Source organism: Phyllobates terribilis, unplaced genomic scaffold (genome assembly GCF_046119375.1).
Source record: "Phyllobates terribilis strain yellow unplaced genomic scaffold, ASM4611937v1 Scaffold_8__6_contigs__length_399053987, whole genome shotgun sequence".
NCBI lineage: Eukaryota > Metazoa > Chordata > Amphibia > Anura > Dendrobatidae > Phyllobates > Phyllobates terribilis.
In genome coordinates, this window is record NW_027362768.1 from 248,648,982 (window position 1) to 248,670,168 (window position 21,187).

The 21,187-nt window shown below is 44.9% G+C and overlaps 1 protein-coding gene across 1 annotated transcript in view; it reads left to right on the forward strand.

Annotated features, from left to right (window-relative positions):
* SLC25A38 (solute carrier family 25 member 38) overlaps positions 1-16,322 on the forward strand; it is a 157,055-nt gene extending 140,733 nt beyond the window's left edge. Inside the window, exon 6 of the mRNA XM_073644124.1 lies at positions 16,125-16,322. Within this exon, the coding sequence (XP_073500225.1) occupies positions 16,125-16,247 (123 nt within the window). The 3' untranslated portion in view covers positions 16,248-16,322. The remainder of the gene's footprint in view (positions 1-16,124) is intronic.
* Positions 16,323-21,187: the final 4,865 nt, after the last annotated feature.

Sequence of the window (21,187 nt, forward strand, 5' to 3'; positions counted from 1 at the left end):
GGGCACCACCACCTCCGGTCTGTTTTCCACACGGTCAAGTTTTAGTAGCCGTGAGTCTCAATCGCATACTCCTCCTCACGTGTCGTCAGACAGCAACTGATCCCACACTTGGACACTCTGAAGAGCTGTTCACTGGTCCATTTACATATTTGGGACCCTCGCCTGCTCTGCTTGAAGTGGTGGAATAGGAGATCCCATGTAGCGATGGCCAAATATTTGAACAACCTTGGCCACAGGAAGGCGACGCTGGCAATTTGTCACAAAAGGTGGACGATGACGAGACACAATTGCCACGAAGTGAGGAGGAGGACCGTGGTGAGGAGGTGGTGGATGATCTAGTAACTGACCCACCGTGGCAGGAGGACACGCAGAGCGAGGCCAGCAGCACACAGGGGGAGGGAGGCAGAGTATCCCAACAGGCACGAAGAAGCAGTGTGGTGGCCGCAGACAGATGGCTGGCAACCGTTCCCCGTAACACCAACACGAGAGACGTTGCCAGTACAACCGGTAGGTCTTCCAGAGTCTGGAATTTTTTTAAAGACTCTGCTGATAACCCCAAAAAGGCCATTTGTACCACCTGCCAGGCCAGCATCAGCAGGGGTGACAAAATTACCAGCCTGACCACCACCAGCATGATCAGGCACATGTCAGCAAAGCACCCAACTTTGTGGGGCGAACCCCACTGTCCACGACCAGTGTCAGCGGGTGTCACCACTGCTTCTTCCGCTGTTGTGCGTGTAAGAGAACCCCCTGTTGTGCGTGCAAGGCAATCCCCTGTCCATACTGCATGCAAAGATGCCCCCTCCTCTCAGTCTTCACTTGTTATGGCAGTTTCTCAAGAAACAGCATCAACGTCCACGTCCCACCGCAGCGTTCAATTGTCCATATCCCAGAGCTTTGAACGAAAGCGCAAATTCGCAGCAAACGCCCCACAGGCCACAGTCCTAAATTCGCACATTTCACGACTGCTTGCGTTGGAAATGCTGCCTTTTAGGCTGGTGGAGATGGAATCCTTCCGCAACCTTATGGCGGTGGCCGTCCCTCGGTACTCGGTCCCCAGCTGACACTATTTTGCCTGGTGTGCCATCCCCGCACTACACAAGCACATGTCCCAAAACATCTGCCGTGCCCTCAACAACGCAGTTACTGGGAGAGTCCACCTGACAACGGACAAGTGCTTGAGGCCAGGGACGGTACATCTCCCTGGCGACACACTGGGTAAACATAGTGGAAGCCGGGACCCAGTTGGATCTTGGGACGGAACACATCCTCCCCACACCGAGGATTGCGGGCCCTATGTCAGTCAGAGTTGCCCCCACAGTGTACATCTCCTGCGCATCATCCTCCTCCTCCTCATGTTCAGCCTCCATCTCAGATATCACATGAGTTACAAGCTGGAAGCGCTGCAGTACTGCCTCAGCCAATCGGCAACAGGCTGTGCTGAAACTCATAACCTTAGGTGATAAACCTCACACTGCTTGTGAGTTGTGGACAGCTGTGAAAGAGCAGGCAGATCTGTGGCTGAGACCGCTGAACCTACATCCAGGCATGGTCGTGTGTGAAAATGGCTGCAACCTGGTGGCGGCTCTGAGGCGAGGCGAGATCACACACGTACCATGCCTGGCTCGTGCTTAACCTCGTGGTTCAGCGGTTTCTTAAATCGTACCCCGTGTTGCCAGTTCTGCTCGTCAAAGTACGCCGCCTGTCAGCTCATTTTCGGAAGTCGGCTACAGCTTCCGCCGCCCTTGCTGTGTTGCAGCAGCGTTTGCAGCTTCCGGCACGCCGACTGGTGTGTGATGTCCCCACACGTTGGAACTCTACCCTCCACATGTTGCAAAGGATTTGTGAGCAGAAGAGAGCAGTTGTGGAGTACCAGCTGCAACAAGGCTGTCGATATTCAGGTCAAACTCCACACATAAGACCTCAGGAGTGGACCTGGATGTCTGACATATGTACCATCCTGACAAACTTTGAGGAGTCCAAGATGGTGAGTTGCGATGACGCCATCATTAGCGTTCACATCCCACTTGCCTGTCTTTTGCAACGCTCTCTGCAGAGAAAGAGGAGGCATTGCAGCTAGAGTATGATGAGATGGATCAAGAAGCCGTAGCGGCGATTACACACAGCCCAGCCTCATCTCATCCCACCGTTCATTGGGGGACAATGAGGGAGAGGAGGAGGAAGAACAGGAGTTGGTATCATGCGCTATAGACGGTAGTACCTGTACAACTGTCATACCGCCGGTTCAGCGTGGGTGGCCTGAGGACGGGGGGAGGAGGAGAGCATGGTCAGTCGTCATCTTGGTGAGGACACGGAAGTCATGCCCGTTACCAGTGTGGCACGCATGGCTGACTTTGTTACACTGCCTTAACCGTGACCCTCGCGTTGTCAAAATGTTGGGTGACAGTCATTACTGGTTGGTGACACTTTTAGACCCCCGCTACAAGGAGAACTTTCATTCTCTTATTCCTGAGGTGGAGAGGTCTACAAAAATGGGGCAGTACCAGAAGGCCCTTGCTGCAGAACTGTTAAAAAAAAATTCCCATCTGAACACGCTAGCGGCAGAGGTCACAGTTCGTTGCCCAACCAAGGCGTACAGGCGAGAGAGACGCAACTCCAATCCAGCTGAGGCAGGGGAACACTGTCAACGTTCTGGGACAGTTTTCTGAGACCCGCCCAGCTTACAGGCCCTGAGGCGCGGGGTACTCTCACAAGGAGTGGAAAGTTTCAAAAGATGGTGAGGGAGTACCTTGCCGACCGTACCAGCATCCTCCGTGATTCCTCTGTGGCTTTTAATTATTGGGTATCCAAGCTGGACACTTGAAATGAACTTGCTCTGTACGCCTTGGAGGTCCTGGCCTGCCCTGCCGCTAGTGTGTTATCGGAGTGTGTTTTTAGTGCCACTGGGGGAATTATAACTGATAAGCGCACTCGTCTGTCAACTGACAATGCTGACAAGCTGACCCTTATCAAAATGAACAAGGGCTGGATTGGGCCAGACTTCTCATCACCACCAAATGACAGCAGAGTAACATAAAGTCAAATCCACTGTGTTATTTCAGGAGGTGTATTCCCATGCACTGCTTCACACCCACACATGGGTATACGCTTCCTCATGTTGGCTGTTTTTAGCTCTTCTCCTTATCCTCAGCCTCCACCACCACTATACCACCAGGGTGACCATGGTCCGTGTTGCCAGCATTGCAAGTTACTCCATCCTAATTTTTGGCAGCTTTTGCTTCGAAGGCATAGGCAAACACTATGGGAGACCCACTCCCCAATAATGGGAATAATGTTTTTAATATGCTGTACTGCATGGCTCTTGTAAGGGGCATTAAAACCGTCTTCTTAAGCTACTGTGACCTCCACGTCATTTCAAAGGGGCATGAAAACAGTCTTGTTAAACCACTCTGAACTCCACGTCTCCTCCAAGGGGCATTAAAATTGTCTTTTTATTCCACTGGGACCTCCACCACTCTTCCAAGTGGCATTGATAGTCTTTTTATTCCACTGGGACCTCCACGTCTCTTCCAAGGGGCATTAAAACAGTCTTGTTAAACGACTCTGAACTCCACGTCTCTTCCAAGGGGCATTAAAACAGTCTTGTTAAGCTACTGTGACCTCCACGTCTCTTCCAAGGGGCATTGATATTGTCTTTTTATTCCACTGGGACCTCCACCACTCTTCCAAGGGGCATTGATATTGTATTTTTATTCCACTGGGACCTCCACCACTCTTCCAAGGGGCATTGATATTGTATTTTTATTCCACTGCGACCTCCACCACTCTTCCAAGGGGCATTGATATTGTATTTTTATTCCACTGTAACCTCCACCACTCTTCCAAGGGACATTAAAACCGTCTTGTTAAACCACTCTGAACTCCACAGCTCTTCCAAGGGGCATTGCATTTCCTCCTAATTTTAGTCCGCTTTTGCTTTTCAGTGCATAGGTGAACACTAAGGGAGACCCACTCCCCAATAATGGGTAGAAGGTTTTTAGTACGCTGTAATCCACATCTGTTTCAAGGGGCATTGCAGTTCCTCATAATTTTTGGAAAGCCTTCCATTCACTGCTTAGGCCAACAGTGTACAGGAGACCCAGTTGCTATAAATGGAAAAAACGGTTTAGTTAAGGCCTTCTGACCTCCATGTCACTTCCAAGGGGCATTGGAGTGCCTCGAAATTTTTGGTAGGCATTGCACTCACTGTATGCCCTATAACTGTGTAGCCGAAGCGCTCCTTTTGGTACAGAAATATATCCTACAAGACATGTGTAGTTGACTGGCCTGATATTGATGTGAATGGTCCCTGTTCCTCCTGCTCTTTCTCCTTTGCCACCACCTCATCCATCATTCATCACCTGAAGCTTTGTTTTAACGGGAGTCATAGAACTGGGATAGTAGCAGGAAAACATCCAGCAATCTCCGGAGGAGGTAGGATATGCGCCAAAACGCTGACCACCTCAGGCCTAGCCGCTACTACATACATGCGCTTGCATTCCAAGGAACAGAAAGCTAAGGAGATGGATGGCCTCATGATCATGAATAATTTACTCGTTGTGTAGCAGGCCGACCACTGCTGCTGTCTACCTTCTGAACTTTGTGTTGAAGCCTGATTGACCCAGGACCCGCAATCCTCTGTCTGGAGGACGTGTTGCATCTCAGTGTCCAACTGTGTCCTGGCTTCCACAATATTAACCCAGTGTGAAGGTGTCAGTGAGATGGACCATCCCTGGCCACATTCACTTGTCCACGTGTTTGTAGTTAGGCTGTCCTTCCCACTAAATGCACTGGGGAGGGCACAGGTAATGTTTTGGTATGCGCACTTGTGTATAAGACGCACCCAGACAAATAGGGGCGACTGGGGACCGTTTATGGACACCCGGCCGCCCCCAGGCGGCTGAGGACAGTGTGTGGGCACCCGGCCGCGGGGCGGCTGGGGACCAAGCGTGGACACCCTGCCGCCGGGCGGCTGGGGACTGAGTATGGATACCAGGCCGCCGACGCTGCCATGACTTGGTGGCCAGATTCCGCCTCCACATGACTAAGAGGCCCAATTTCAAGTGCAAGCAAGCAGTATGGTATTGCAGCCTGGGGGTGGGTGGGTGGCAGGCTGCATACTTACTCTTGCATTGCAAGGAATGGGGGAGATACAATTGAACACTGCCCTGGGACAAGGACTTGAAAGGGGATAGTTGCAAGTCTGCAACGACAGGTGCAGGGCGGGAGGCATCTTCGCATGTGCCATGAACAGGGGGTTGGCGTACACACACTACAGCGGAATAAGCTGTCCTTCCCACTAAATGCACTGGGGAGGGCACAGGTAATGTTTTGGTATGCGCGCTTGTGTATAAGGCGCACCACGACAAATAGGGGCGGCTGGGGACCGAGTATGGACACCCGGCCGCCCCCTGGCGGCTGGGGACCGAGTGTGGACATCCGGGCGGCTGGGGACTGAGTATGGATACCAGGCCGCCGACGCAGCCATGACATGGTGGCCCGCGTCTGCCTCCACAAGCCTAAAAGGCCTCATTTCAAGTGCAAGCAAGCTCACAGTATGGTATTGCAGCCTGGGGGTGGGTGGGTGGCAGGCTGCACACTTACGCTTGCATTCCAAGAAAACAAAGCAGATGCTAACTTCTATCATAATCATCGTGCTCCTCACCTTGGCACTCTCAACTCCCCTGATGGAGATGCTAGGGCCCACCGGAGGAGTCTCTGGTTGTCTGGTGGGCACATCCAATGCTGCCCTAAAGCAGGCCAGGCTAAGAAAAGTGTGGGGAAGGTTCCTGGGACAAATGGTGGTGGCTGGGGACTGAGTATGGAGACCTCGCTGCCGAAGCAGCCATGAGGTAGTGGCCGGCTTCGGCCTCCTCCAAACTAAAAGGCCCCATTTCAAGTGCAAGCTAGCAGTATAGTATTGCAGCCTGTGGGTGGGTGGTTGGCTGCATATTTGCGCTTGCATTGCAAGGAATGGGGGAGGTACAATTGAACACTGCCCTGGGACAAGGACTTGCACGGGGATAGTTGCAAGTCTGCATCTTCTGATGCGACAAGGATGACTTCTGATGGGCACCCTTTTAGGCAGTGACCTGGGTGTCAGAGATGCTTCCAGTGTCTTCCCCATGCTGTTCCCATGTCTTTTCAGCACTGTATGCATGTGTCACACAGCACATGGCCAGATAAGGTTGTAAAATGTTAAAATGACATTTCCCGGTGAATGCATTTTTCACGGTTGAAAGCAATACAAAAGTGCAAAAACACATAAAAAATGCTACTTGTGAACATAGCCCAAGGTGTGGAGGAGTATTTTTGTTTTTGGTTATTTATTTTACCTTATACACAAGTCTTTACCCTGGAAGGATGTTCCTTAACATATTTCACAGGAAAACAGTTTTTCGTTTTTGAACATTTTATTGTGAGTCCGTAAAAGTGGCTTAATACCTCTGACCACGTTGTTGACAGCAGTGACCTGGGGGTCAGAAATGCTTCCTGGGGCGATCCCCATGCTGTCCCCATGTCATTTGAGCTCTGTCACTATCGTTTTGGGCACTTTTTAGGCTTTCTACAGACTGCCGGGGGTGCCGCCGCAAAAATGCTGGGGTCTCCCATAGACTAACATTGGGCTCGTTGCTCGCTTCGAGCACCCGAGTATCACGGTGAGCTCGGCCCTAGCTTCGAGCACCCGAGCATTTTAGTGCTCGCTCAACACTAACTATAACCCATACAAGGAAAGTCATTTAAAAAAACAAAATAAATGTTTAAAAAAATTATCAAAAGGTGTATAGAAAAAATGGTATCACTTTGTCCGACAAAGAATGCAGCCCTCCAAATTCAATTTTTTTCTATGTGTGGCCCATATACCCAGCCAAGTTTGAGACCCATGTATTCATTTGCGTAACGGTCTACCTTAGGAGCTGGTCAGAGCAGAAGTAGACAATGGTTTCCAGAATAGCCTTAGAATTCAGGGATGTCAAAATCAAATACACGGAGAGCCAAATTAAAAGCTTGGACAAAGTCGCTGGCCAATCTTGATATTTATTAAAAAAAAATGTCCACCATTGAGGAAGTTTTTCCTTATCAAATATAACGATGAACTTCATATGGAAACAAACTTAAAGGGGTTGTCACACAAACAAAGTACCGTACATTTTAATTAATAGAACTTAGAATAAAATATTGGAATAATATATTATGATATATGAGTACTTAGAAGCATATTGCCCAATGACTTAATTTAAATATGTAATAAAGGATTAAAAAAAAACTTCACTAATAGACATAAGCTATTATGCAAACAAAAGTTGCCCCCATGATGCCCTCACAGTAAATTCCTCCACACGGACGCTATGATGACCCTACTTTACTCCCCCTTCGATACCACCGACAAAGAATGGTGACCCCCATCATAGTACGATTCTTCAACTGTAATCCCCACACCGCCCTCCATACAGTATAATGGCCACAAAAAGTGCTCCATACAGTATAATGATCCCAACACAGTCCTCCATATAGTATAGTGAAGCCCTTCCTTGCCTTGCATACAGTATAATGGCCACAAAAAGTGCTCTTTACAATATACTGAGCACCACATTGTGCTCCATACAGTATGACCACACACAGTGATCTGTACAGTATAATTGCCCCACATAGTGATCCATACAGTATAATGGGCCCCGCATAGTTCTCCGTACAGTATAATGGCCCCACAGTTCTTCACACAGTATAATGGGCCCCACATAGTGCTCCATACAATATAATAGGCCCCACATTAAAAATGTAAATACTCTGCCCGTTCTCCCCCGTGCTCTGGACTGTTCGTGGTTTCTTCAGATCCTCTGCACATCACGGTACACCTGGTACATTGTAATGACGTCATCACACCTGCTGCCTTGAGACGTCAGACGCAGAGGGGAAATGATTTGGGAGGGAGAGTCAGCTGACGCTCCCTCCTCCATCATCGCTTTCAACTGTATTGGCATATAGGTGTAAGTGCGATGCAGGGCAGGGGAACCCACCAGGCGTTGCGGGCCAAATATACTCACCAGTTGATCCCAACTCAGTATCAGAGGGGACAACATGCTATTTGATGCAGACTCAATCATTCTTTAACCCCTTTACAGCCTGGGACGTTTTAGTACGCACCAGGCTGTAACCCCCGGTTCAGTGAGGGCTCCGGCGCTGAGCCCGCACTGAACCGGGCACATGTCAGCTGATTCTTACAGCTGATATGTGCCCGCAACAGCCGCGGGTGGAATCGCGATCCACCCGCGGCTGTTAACATGGTAAATGCCGCTGTCGAACTCTGACAGCGGCATTTAACATCACCGCGCCGGAAGCGCGTCACTTACCCCGCCCATCGGTGACCCCGTCATGTGATCGCGGGTCACTGATGCGTGGGCATGACAACCCTGGGTCTGCAGCAGACGCCAGTGGTTGTCATGAGCTGATCGCTATGAGCGCTACCTAGTGGTCAGCGCTCATAGCACAGGACCATTTCTGCTACATACAGGTGATCTGCTGATCATCTCTATGTAGCAGAGGCAATCAGACAAGTGCTGCTTCTAGTCTCCTATGGAGACTATAGAAGCAAGCAAAAGGTGAAAAAAATGTTTTTAAAAATATATAAAAGTTTAAATCACCCCCCTTTCGCCCCATTCAAAATAAAATAATAATAAAAAAAAACACATACACATATTTGGTATCGCCGCGTTCAGAATCGCCCGATCTATCAATATAAAAAAAAAATTAAACCGATCAGTAAACGGCGTAACGAGAAAAAAATTCTAAACGCCAGAATTACTTTTTTTTGGTATCAATAAAAACTTCAGCTCGGCGTACAAAAAAATAAGCCCTCACCCGGCCCCAGATCCCGAAAAATGGAGACGCTATGGGTCTTGGAAAATGGCGCCATTTTTATTTATTTATTTTTTTTATATAGCAAAGTTTGGATTTTTTTTTCACCACTTAAATAAAAAAGAACCTGTACATGTTTGGTGTCTATGAACTCGTAATGACCTGGAGAATAATAATGGCAGGTCAGTTTGAGCATTCGGTGAACGTGGTAAAAAAAAAAAAAACTGTGGTATTGCACTTTTTTTGGAATTTTTTTCCCATTTTCCCGTACACAGTATGGTAAAACGAGTAATGTTGTTCAAAAGTACAACTCGTCCCGCAAAAAATAAGCCCTCACACAACCATATTGACCAAAAAATAAAAACGCTATGGCTCTGGGAACAAGGGGAGCCAAAAACGAAAATGCAAAAACGGAAAATCCCACAGTTGCAAAGGGGTTAAGGATGTACCTAACCCCTATTACTTTGAGTGAATGTGATGTTTGTTTGTTTTTTACAATCATACGAACTATGTAATAAGCTACTACCAGTGTTTTCATTCAGTAACTTATTTCACATGCACACTTGGCCATGAGGAAATGTCAGTTGGAGAAGCCGGTGGAATGAGTATTTAGCCAAGAGCTATTTAAGATGTTCAGTCAATTTCAGGTCTAATTGCCGGGCTTTCTGTGGTGCCCTCTTCAGCAGGTGGTCACACAGAGGCCCTGTGCACATTTTTTACATAATTTAATATTTATCAAGCATTTCTTTGTGGACTTTCCATAACTTGCATTTCAAGCTTTCTGGTACATTTGTGTACAGTGGCATGTAAACATTTTGGCACCCCTGATCAAAATTACTGTTATTGTGAACAGTTAAAGAAGTTGTCCACTACTTTATATGAACCCTCCAATGTATCCCCCCGGGGCCCAGAAGTGTTTTTGTAAATATCTTGCGGTACCTTTTCTGCCTCTGAGCAGCAGAAAAGGTACCGCGCTAGTTCAGAGGCATCACGTGACCCGTCACTGATGTCGCGTCAAGTGAGGCGTGACATCAGTGATGCGCTCCCCACGGTGGATGCTGGGCTGTGGGCGGCGTTACCCCGTGCGTCACACCCAGCATCCACCGCGCGCATTCCCAGTGAATGAGCAGAGGGAGAGCGCGTGGTGGATGCCGGGTGTGACTTGCTGGGTAACCCCGTCCAGCCTCCACCGTGGAATGCAGAAGTGAGTACCCCCTGCTGTACCCCCCAGCTGGGAGTCACATGATGCCTGTGAGTGGGCAGTGATAGCGCCGCTCACAGGCAGAAAAGGCACCACAAGGTATTTAGAGAAACACTTATGGGCCCTGGGTAAATACATTGGGGGATCATATAAAGTAGTGGACAACCCCTTTAAGCAAGTTGAAGATGACATTATCTCTAAAAGGCCTAAAGTTAAAGGTGACACATTTCCTTTGTATTTTAGGCAAAAAAAAATGTATTTTTGTAATTTTTAAAATTAAAAAAAAAAAGGAAAATGGGCTGATGCAAAAGATTGGGCACCTTTGGAGATTTGCGTGCTCAGATAACTTTGACCAAGGTTTCAGACCTTTATTAGCCAGTTAGGGTTATGGCTTGTTCAGGGTATGTGCCCACTATGCGTTTTTCAAGCGTTTATGCTGCGGAATTTCTGCAGCGTAAACGCTTGGGAAACGCTTGGTAATCCGTCCCCCACGGTCCCCAATCACAAGCCGCACTGTCAATGCCCATGCTGCGGATTTTTCCGCAGCGTTTATGCTGCGCTCAAAAATCCGCAGCATGTCCATTAATTTTGCGGACACGCAGCGTAATCGCCGCCATTGACTTGCATTGAAACGCATATAATCCGTGTCAGTACATTTGTACACATGGATTATATGCGTTTCTACACTGTGTTCCAAATTATTATGCAAATAATATTCTCTCAGATTTTCCCAAATTACCTATATGAATTGCAGTCATTGTAATTTTCCAGTCAAATAACTATTAGAGTACAATTGAAAGGTTTTTGTACAAACTGCCTATAACAGTATATTTTTAAAAAAATAAACTCAAACTGCACTCAAAATGCATGTTCCAAATTATTATGCACAGCAGAGTTTTCAACCTTTTCATTTTAATAAATAACAAAAAAATGGTCATTTTTGAAATTATAAGCATTAGCAGGTTATTACAAACTGAAATCAAACAGTTTTCAACTCAAAACTTTATTCTAGGTGATGTTACATTTGCACATAGGACCTCTTGTTCGAAAGGAGTTTCTGACCTCTCTCGTCCATTGAATTTTTCAGGTTTTGGATGGTTTCTGCTTCAATTGTTTTGCATGAGGACAGAATACCCTCCCAGAGCTGTTTCATAGATGTGAACTGCCTCCCGCCATCATAGACACTCCTTTTGATGATGCTCCAGAGGTTCTCAATGGGGTTGAGGTCAGGAGAGCATGGGTGCCACACCATAAGTTTTTCCCCTTTTATGCCCATAGCAGCCAGAGATGCAGATGTGTTATGTGCAGCATGAGACGGGGCATTATCATGCATGAAAATGATCTTGCTGCGTAATACACGGTTCTTCTTCTTGAACCATGGAAGGAAGTGCTGTTTGAGAAACTCAACATACATTATGGAGTTCATCTTTACCCCTTCAGGGATCCTAAAAGGGCCTACAATCTCTCTCCCCATGATTCCAGCCCAAAACATTACTCCACCTCCTTGTTAGCGCCGTAGCAGTGTTTGCATGGGGTGTCCATCAACCAGCCATCCTCCACTCCATCCATCTGGACCATCGAAATCAGCAGCCATGGGTTCTTCTAAGCAGCTGCCTAGCACTAAGAAAATGGAGGCCCACAAAGCAGCAGAAGGCTATAAGAAGATAGCAAAGCATTTTCAAGTTGCCCTTTCCTCAGTTCAAAATGAAATTAAGAAATGGCAGTTAACAAGAAGAGTGGAGGTCAAGATAAGGTCTAGAAGACCAAGCAAAATTTCAGTGAGAGCTGCTCTTAGGATTGCTAGAGAGGCAAATCAGAACCCTGTCTGATTGCAAAAGTTGTGGAGGTATAACGAGAAACGCCTTAACGTGGCTACCAGGTACACATGAATTGGCCAATTTATGCGCTAAGATTTCTTATTTATTCCTATTTTCTAGAGCAGTAATGCTATTCAAATTTCATATATTTCATGTTTGCATACTTTGCATTGCAGTTTGCTGCTGCGTTTGTTAGTTGTATATGGAGGTAGCTGCTCTTAGTAAGCACCTGTACACACCTATATTTCTTGTTTGGGAAGTGACTGTCAGTTTTTTCTGTTTATATGTGTAAGCTTTGACTGAGCACTCCGTCTCTAGGCCACAGGCGGTTTTAATAGCAGCAGGATCTTGCTTTCCCACACACAAGCAGACTTTTGTCCTTTAGAGAGATTAGTTCACATTGGCAAGTTCCTGGTATAATGAGAAACGCCTTAACGTGGCTACCAGGTACACATGAATTGGCCAATTTATGCGCTAAGATTTCCATTTATTTCTATTTTCTAGAGCAGTAATGCTATTCAAAGTCATATATTTCATGTTGGCATACTTTGCGTTGCAGAGTGCTACTTCGTTTGTTAGTTAACCATCTGTAAAAAAGGTGAAGTTGAAAAGAGGATGGATTCTACAACTAGATAATGATCCTAAGCACACCTAAAAATCTACAATAGACTACCTCAAAAGGCGCAAGCTGAAGGTTTTGAAATGGCCCTCACAGTCCCCCGATCTATACCTAATTGAAAATCTGTGGCTATACCTCAAAATAGCATTGCATTCAAGACGACCCAGGAATCTCACAGAACTGGAAGAATTTTCCAAGGAAGAATGGATGAAAATCCCTCAAACTAGAATTGAGACACTTGACTGGCTATAAAAAGCATTAACAAGCTGTGACGATTACAAAAGGGGGTGTTACTAGTACTAACCATGCTGGGTGCCCAAACTTTTGCATTAACCCATTTTCCATTTAGTAATTTTTAAAATGTAAAAAATGACAATATTTATTTGCCTAATATACAAAGGAAATGTCATCTTTAACCCCTTTACAACCCAAGGTGGTTTGCACGTTAATGACCAGGCCAATTCTGACCACTCACTTTGAGGTAATTAATCTGGAACGCTTCAACTGATCCCCCTGATTCTGAGATTGTTTTTTCGTGACATATTGTACTTCATGATTGTGGTAAAATTTCTTCGATATCACTTGCGTTTATTTGTGGAAAAAAACGGAAATTTGGCAAAAATTTTGACAATTTTGCAATTGTCAAAATTTTAATTTTTATGCCCTTAAATCAGAGAGATATGTCACACAAAATAATTAATAAATAACATTTCCCACATGTCTACTTTACATCAGCACAATTTTGGAACCAACATTTTTTTTTATTGGGGAGCTATAAGGGTTAAAAGTTGACCAGCGACTTCTCATTTTTCCAACAAAATTTACAAAACCATTTTTTTAGGAACCACATCATATTTAAAGTCACTTTGAGAGGTCTTTATGACAGAAAATACCCAAAAGTGACACCATTCTAAAAACTGCACCCCTCAAGGTGCTCAAAACCACATTCAAGAACTTTATTAACCCTTCAGGTGCTTCACAGGAATTTTTGGAATGTGGAAGAAAAAAAATATTTAACTTTTTTTCACAAAAATGTTACTTTAGACCCAATTTTTTTTATTTTCGCAGGGGTAACAGGAAAAAATGGACCCCAAAATTTGTTGTGCAATTTCCCCTGGGCACGCAGATACCCCATATGTGGGGGAAAACCACTGTTTGGGCGCACGGCAGGGTTCGGAACGGAAGGAGCGCCATTTGACTTTTTGAATGTAAAATTTGCTTGAATAATTAGCGGACGCCATGTTGCGTTTGGGGAGCCCCTGATGTGCCTAAACAGTGGTAACCCCCCACAAGTGACACCATTTTGGAAACTAGACCCCTTAGGGAACTTATCTAGAAGTTTGATGAGCACCTTGAAACCCCAGGTGCTTCACAGAACTTTATAACATTGAGCTGTGTAAATAAAATTTTCACAATTTTCCCACAAAAATGTTTTTCAGCCCCCACTTTTGCATTTTCAGAAGGGTAACAGAAGAAATTGCCTTATGCAGTTTGTTGTGCAATTTCTCCTGAGTTAGCAGATACCCCATATGTGGGGGAAAACCACTGTTTGGGCGTGCGGCAGGGTTCGGAAGGGAAGGAGCGCCATTCACTTTTTGATTGTAAAATTTGCTTGAATAATTAGCGGATGTGCCCCTGATGTGCCTAAACAGTGGAAACCCCCCACAAGTGACACCATTTTGGAAACTAGACCCCTCAGGGAACTTATCTAGATGTGTGGTGAGGACCTTGAACCCCCAAGTCCTTTACAGAAGTTTATAACATGGAGCCGTGAAAATAAAAAGATCAAACTTTTTCCACAAAAATGATGTTTTAGCCCCAATTTTTTTATTTTCACAAGGGTAAGAGGAGAAAATGGACCCCAAAAACTTTTGTGCAATTTCTCCTGAGTACGCCAATACCCCATATGTGGGGAAAATACAGTGTTTGGGCGCACGGCAGAGTTCAGAAGGGAAGGAGCACTGTGTGACTTTTTGAACGCAAAATCGGCTGGAATCGAGAGCGGACGCCATGTCGCGTTTGGAGAGCCCCTGATGTGCCTAAATTGTGGAAACCCCCACGAGTGACCCCATTTTGGAAACTACACCCCTCAAAGATTTTATCAAGGGGTATAGTGAACATTTTGAACCCAGAAGTACAACACAGAATTTGATGGCATTAGGTCATCATATTGAATAAGTTGTCATTAGTCTTGAGCGCAAGTGCTCGCTACTTGAGTTTGCATCGGGTACTCAGGTATGCACCATGTATCACGGGTGCTCAAGTGAAATGCTCGAGTCCCCGCCCGCATGTTTCACGGTTATTAGACACCCCAAGAAAACATGCGGGGATCGCTCGTGCATGGCAGGCAATCCCCACAAGGTTTTTTTGGCCGCGAAGCATATGGGGCGGAGACTCGAGCACCCGCGATACTCAGCGGTACCACATTTATATTGTTTTTCTATGTTTTGGCGCTTTTACACAATAAAAGCTATTTTATAGAAAAAAATATTTTTTTGCATTGCTTTATTCTGAGAGCTATAACTTTTTGATTTTTCGGATGATGGAGCTGTATGGCGGCTTGTTTTTTGCAGGACAAGACGTTTTCAGCGGTACCATTTTTATTTATATTCATTTTTTTGATCGCGTGTTATTCCATTTTTTGTTTGGTATGATGATAAAGCATTGTTTTTTGCTTCGTTTTTTTTTACCGTGTTCACTGAAGGGGTTAACTAGTGGGAAAATTTTATAGGTCAGGTCGTTCTTGACGCGGCGATACCAAATATGTGTACTTTTATTGTTTGTTTTTTTTTCAGAATATTATTTATTGATGGGATGGGTACATTATATATTTATTTTTGGTGGATTATTTTTTTTATTTTTTTACAATTTTTTTTTTTTTTTTTTCACTTTGTTTTTTTTACTTTTTTACTTTGTCCCACTATGGAACTTTCACTTTTTTTATTCTGATCGCCTGCATAGCATAGGGATGGAGCACCATCCCTGTGCCATGCAGGCAGTCAGCGCTGCACAGTGAGAAGATTGTGAGAATCTTCCTGCTGTCTGGTGACCCGGATGTTGTCATGACGACATTGGGTCGTCATGGCAACATCATGGAAGCCACGGCAGACATCGCTGGAGGCCGGAAGAGGAGGTGAGTATACCGATCACCTCCCCTTAGCCACCGCAATGCTGCGATCGACTTCGATCGCAGCATTGCGGGGGTTAATGTGCCGGGAGCGGTGGGGGACCGCTCCCTGCACATAGCTGATTGTCACAGCTGACACCCGGCGGCGATCGCGCCCGCACAGCCTGTGTGCGCGCGCGCGATCGCCATGACGTACTAATACGGGTCAGGCTCTTAAGTCCCAGGGCACAGACGCTTATTAGTAAGTCATGGGCTTTAAAGGGGTTAACTTTAGCCCTTTTAGAGATCATTTCATCTTCAACTTGCTTATCTGTTCACAATAACAGTAATCATGACCACGGGTACTCAAACTTTTACATGACACTGTATATTTAATTATATTTTGATTACTAATACTAGCCACCAGCAAATTTGTATCTAAAAATATAATTTGATTGAATAGCAACAATGCTTTGTTTGCACTATAGTATAACACCGTGTATTTTTTTTAATATCCTATTCTAGAGTCATGGATTTACTGGATTTTTCCGTGGAGGCATACCACGAGCTTTACGCAGAACGCTTATGGCTGCAATGGCATGGACAGTATATGAACAAATGATGGATAAAATGGGACTTAAGTCTTGAACAAACACTGTACCCAATAATACCTGAAAGGGGGATGCAATTACCAGGATATCTTAAATTACAAGACCACTTGCTTGAAGATGTGTATATAAGCTGGCAGATTTGGATGGTTTGTGAAAATAATTACATTAAAAAAAATATTTAACCTTTAAAAAGCAGAATGCTTGTAAGCTAACATTTCTTTTTGATCATGCCTGCACACATTGCTTAGGCATAGCAATTCAGATACAAATTTAATTAGATAAACCTGTTTGAACCTCATAAAGGCAAATATCTGATTTCCTGACTCCTTTTTCTGCCCCCTCCCACCTTCACAAACAAACAGCTGATTTAGGGTTAATCTGCAGGTCAATAGTGTTCTAAGGCTGCCCAGCCACCATACTAAAAACACAGCTATCTGGAGGAAATGAACGTTATTCCTCCTGTCATTCGCCGACTTCCAGTCATTGATGTGTGCCAGCGCTGCTTGTCAGTAAACAGCAGCTGTCTGCACGCTCTGGCATATTGACTAAGGCTGTGTGCCCACGTAGCGTTTTTCAAGCGTTTATGCTGCGGAATTTCCGCAGCATAAACGCTTGTGAAACGCTAGGTAATCCGCACCCCATGGTCCCCAAGGGGATTCCGCATGTTCTATGCACATGCTGCGGAATTTTCCGCAGCGTTTATGCTACGTACAAAAATCCGCAGCATGTCATTTAATTTTGCGGAAGCGCAGCGGAACTCCCGCCATTGACTTGCATTGAGACGCATAGAAACCGCGACTGTACATTTTTACAAGCGGCTTCTATGCGTCTCTATGTGCGGATGGTACACAGTTCTGGAGGAGAGGAGACTCTCATCCAGACCTGGGTACCATTGTACCTGTAAAAAAAGAATAAAATAACAAATAAAGTTTATACTCACCTGTCCGGCGTCTTCTCTCTGAATGCCAGCAGCGCTGAAGGACCTTCGGTGACGTCAGTCATGTGACCGCAGGCCCTTCACCGCTCTGTCTCGCGATATGCCGGCAGCCGGGAACCAGACAGGAACGAGCGCTGCTGCACGCCTCGGGGGTGAGTATAGCTTTATTTGTTTTCATTTTTACGGTTCACACTGTATAAATCCATGCTGTTTGCATGGATTTATACAGTGTGACCTAGTTGTCAAGCACTTTCCAAGTGATGCTATCGCCTGGAAAGCGCTTGTCAATCTGCATGCGGAAACGCATGTGAACCCGCATGTGGATCCGCATGTATTCTGCAGGAAAAACGCATGCACAATCTGCATGCGTTTTTTTCTGCCAGGGAGATGCAGAAATGCTGCAGAAATTTTCTGCTTCATTTCTGCATCGTGGGCACATAGCCTAAAAGTAATTTCTGCAGCATATCAGTGCAGAGACCGCTGTCTATCATTTGCCAGGGCGTAGTTAAAGCCACTGCTGGCTGTATACTAAGCAGTGAATAAAGCCACACATGTTTAGTTGAAAACCAGAGGCTGTCAGGAGGAATAAAATTAAGTTTCTGCCAGCAGCAATGTTTTCAGTGTGGCTGCCAGATGGATTTGAGTATGTGAGAATATGAGCTCACCTGTCCAGTCGAGTGCACAGAATCCAAATCCCCCCCAAAATCGAATTCCAACAAAGAAAGATCCACCATATCTAAAAATAAATATTCCAGCTTTATTCATATTTAATAACATCATAACATGATGATATACTCAGTGAAAATGTTTAAAAGTGCCATATCACAATTACCGCATAATAATTGACTCTTTTCGAGGCATATGCCTCTTACTCATAACCTGAGGAAAGCATTTAACTAAATGAATTAAAAACCCTTTCACCGGAGAATCACACCCCCACCACGTGATCTGTGAATATGAAGGTTATTAAAAAGCAACAGAGTCCTCCCGTGAAATCAATAATGTAAAATCAAATCTGTACGTTTATTTAACCCCGGTGGGCAAGTTGAATCCAACATAAGGATCCAATATGCCTCCCTATTCGGGAGAGCTCACCTACGATCTCCACCTCTTGGAAAGGGATTAAGGCTATGTGCGCAATATCAGAAATTTCTGCAGCGTTTTTCCTGCTAAGAGATGCAGAAATGCTTGTGTTTTGACACGATTTTGACACGTTTTTTATGCGGTTTTAATGCGTTTTTTTAAAGCGTTTTTGTACATCAAGTGAATGCTTTTTGGAGCTAAATAAAGTTATTTGAAAAAAGAAACGTGGGGCATTGCTTTAACTCTTGGATTACCATCAGCCCTAGGGTAACTATTTTGGATAATTTAAATGATTAAAGAATGTATCTGTTGTATTTCAAATAAAGTGTTTATTCTGTGTGTGTTTATTTAACTCTTTACTTTACTTAAATTAGGTGTAGTAATGAAAGGGTCTGACACCTTTTCATCACCACACAAAATGGGTTAATGGGATTAGCTGACACCTAGCCAATCTTCATTAGCATTTTCATTCATGTAATTTCTGGGACAGCTGAGAGCTGCTATTTTTAGCCTAGGAAGGTGCCATTAGGCAAACATTTTCCCTGGCTAGTAATAGCAGCTCACAGCTGTTTCATTAGCCGCTACGTCCTCCCGATCAGGACTCAGCAGCACTTTGGACGCAGCGTATTTTTGCTGCGTCCAAACCGCCGTGTTCTAATACCGCACTTTTGTTGTCAATACTTGCGGATCCACTGCACATAATGACACTTCAATCGGTCAAAATCTGCAGCAGAGATTGGCGTCTCCGCTACAGAAATTTACATGCTGCGGGTGAGTTTCGGTACGTGGCCATGGTCAGGAGCCGCTGCAGGTTTGAAGTTGTGTATTAAATCCAAGTTGGCAGAAGGACCTGGTCCTATAGCCTCCTAGGTCTGGTATTAAAACACCCGCATGGACCTGGTCCTTTAGCCCACTGGGATTTTAGCTTTCTCATAGAGAGCTGGCTAAATCCAAGTTGGCAGAAGGACCTTGTCCTTTTGCCTGCTAGGTCTAGCATTAAAACACTCACAGGGACCTGGTCCTTTAGCCAACTGGGATTTAGCTTTCTCATAGAGAGCAGGCTAAATCCAAATTGGCAGACCTGGTCATTTAGCCTGCTAGGTCTAGTATTAAAACACAGGGACCTGGTCCTTTAGCCCACTGGGATTTAGATTTCTCATAGAGAGCAGGCTAAATCCAAGTTGGCAGTATGACGTGGTCCATTAGCCTGCTAGGTCTAGCATTAAAATACTCACATGGACCTGGTCCTTTAGCTAATTGGGATTTAGCTTTCTCATACAGAGCAGGGGTAAATCCAAGTTGGCAGAAGACCTGGTCCTTCAGCCTGATAGGTCTATTATTAAAACACTCACGAGGGGCTGGTCCTTTAGCCCAGGGTTCCCCAACTCCAGTCCTCAAGGCCCACCAACAGGTCATGTTTTCAGGATTTCCTTAGTATTGCACAGGTGATAATTCCATCATCAGCACAGGCAATAGTTACATCACCTGTGCAATACTAAGGAAATCCTGAAAACATGACCTGTTGGTGGGCCTTGAGGACTGGAGTTGGGGAACCCTGCTTTAGCCCACTGGGATTTAGCTTTCTCAGAGAGCAAGCTAAATCCAAGTTGGCAGAAGGACCTGGTCTTTTAGCCTGCTAGATCTAGTATTAAAATACTCACAGGGACCTGGTCCTTTAGTCCACTGGGATTTAGCTTTCTCATAGAGAGGAGGCTAAATCCAAGTTGGCAGAAGGACCTGGTCCCATCTGTTTCCAAGTCTAGTATTAAAACACTCACAGGGACCTGATCCTTTAGCCCACTGGGATTTAGCTTTCTCATAGAGAGCAGGCCAAATCCAATTTGGCAGAAGGACCTGGTACATTGGGCCAATAGTTTATAGTATTAACCCCTTCACAACACATGATGCAATTATGTAATATATCATAGAAATAGAAGAAAAAAAATACAAACTATTCCTTTTGCCCCATTAAAAAATACACAAATTTGGAATTGGCATGTTCAGAAATATCTGACCTATCAAAATAAAAAATAAATTAATCTGATCGCTAAACGGCATAACAAGAAAAAAATCGAAACGCCATATTTTCTTTTATTTTGGTAGGCGCAACACTGCAATAAGAGGTGATCAAAACATGGTATCCACGCCAAAATGGTATCAATAAATACGTCATTATACAATTCCACATGTGCTTCAGTAGGGTGCCCAGCAAGGGAGTCACAAAAACACTGAACTTCAGGAGGGCAAAGTTTGATCAGCTAAGAGATGCCCTTCACCTTATAGACTGGGATAGTATCTTCAGTAATAGGAGCACGGATAGAAAATGGGAAATTTTCAAAACAGTCCTACATAGTCACTGTAGAAGGTACATACCTTTATGGGAATTAAAGGGCTAGGAATAGGAGGAAGCCAATGTGGCTAAATAAGGAAGTCAAGAGGGCAATGAAAAACAAAAAAAGGGCTTTCGGTAAACTTAAACAAGAAGGCAGCCAGGAAGCGCTAATAACTTATAGGGAAAAAAACAAAATCTGTAAGAAACAAATAAGAATAGCAAAAGAGGAGACAGAGAGACTAATTGCCAAAGAAAGTAAAACGAATCCCAAACTGTTCTTTAACTATATAAACAGTAAAAGGATTAAAACTGATGGAGTTGGCCCATTGAAAAATAACCTGGGTAAAATCATAGAGGACGATGAGGGTAAAGCAAACCTACTCAATAGCTTCTTCTCCACTGTTTTCACAAAAGAAAACAATTTATCGGAGGAAATGCAAAGTGATAAAGTAAACCCTCCGCTAAATATCACCCACCTAACCCAGGAGGAAGTTCAGAAACGCCTAAATAATATCAAAATAGACAAGTCACCAGGCCCAGATGGCATACACCCCCGGGTACTAAAAGAATTAAGTAATGTGATAGACAGGCCGCTGTATCTTATATTCAAGCACTCTTTATGGAC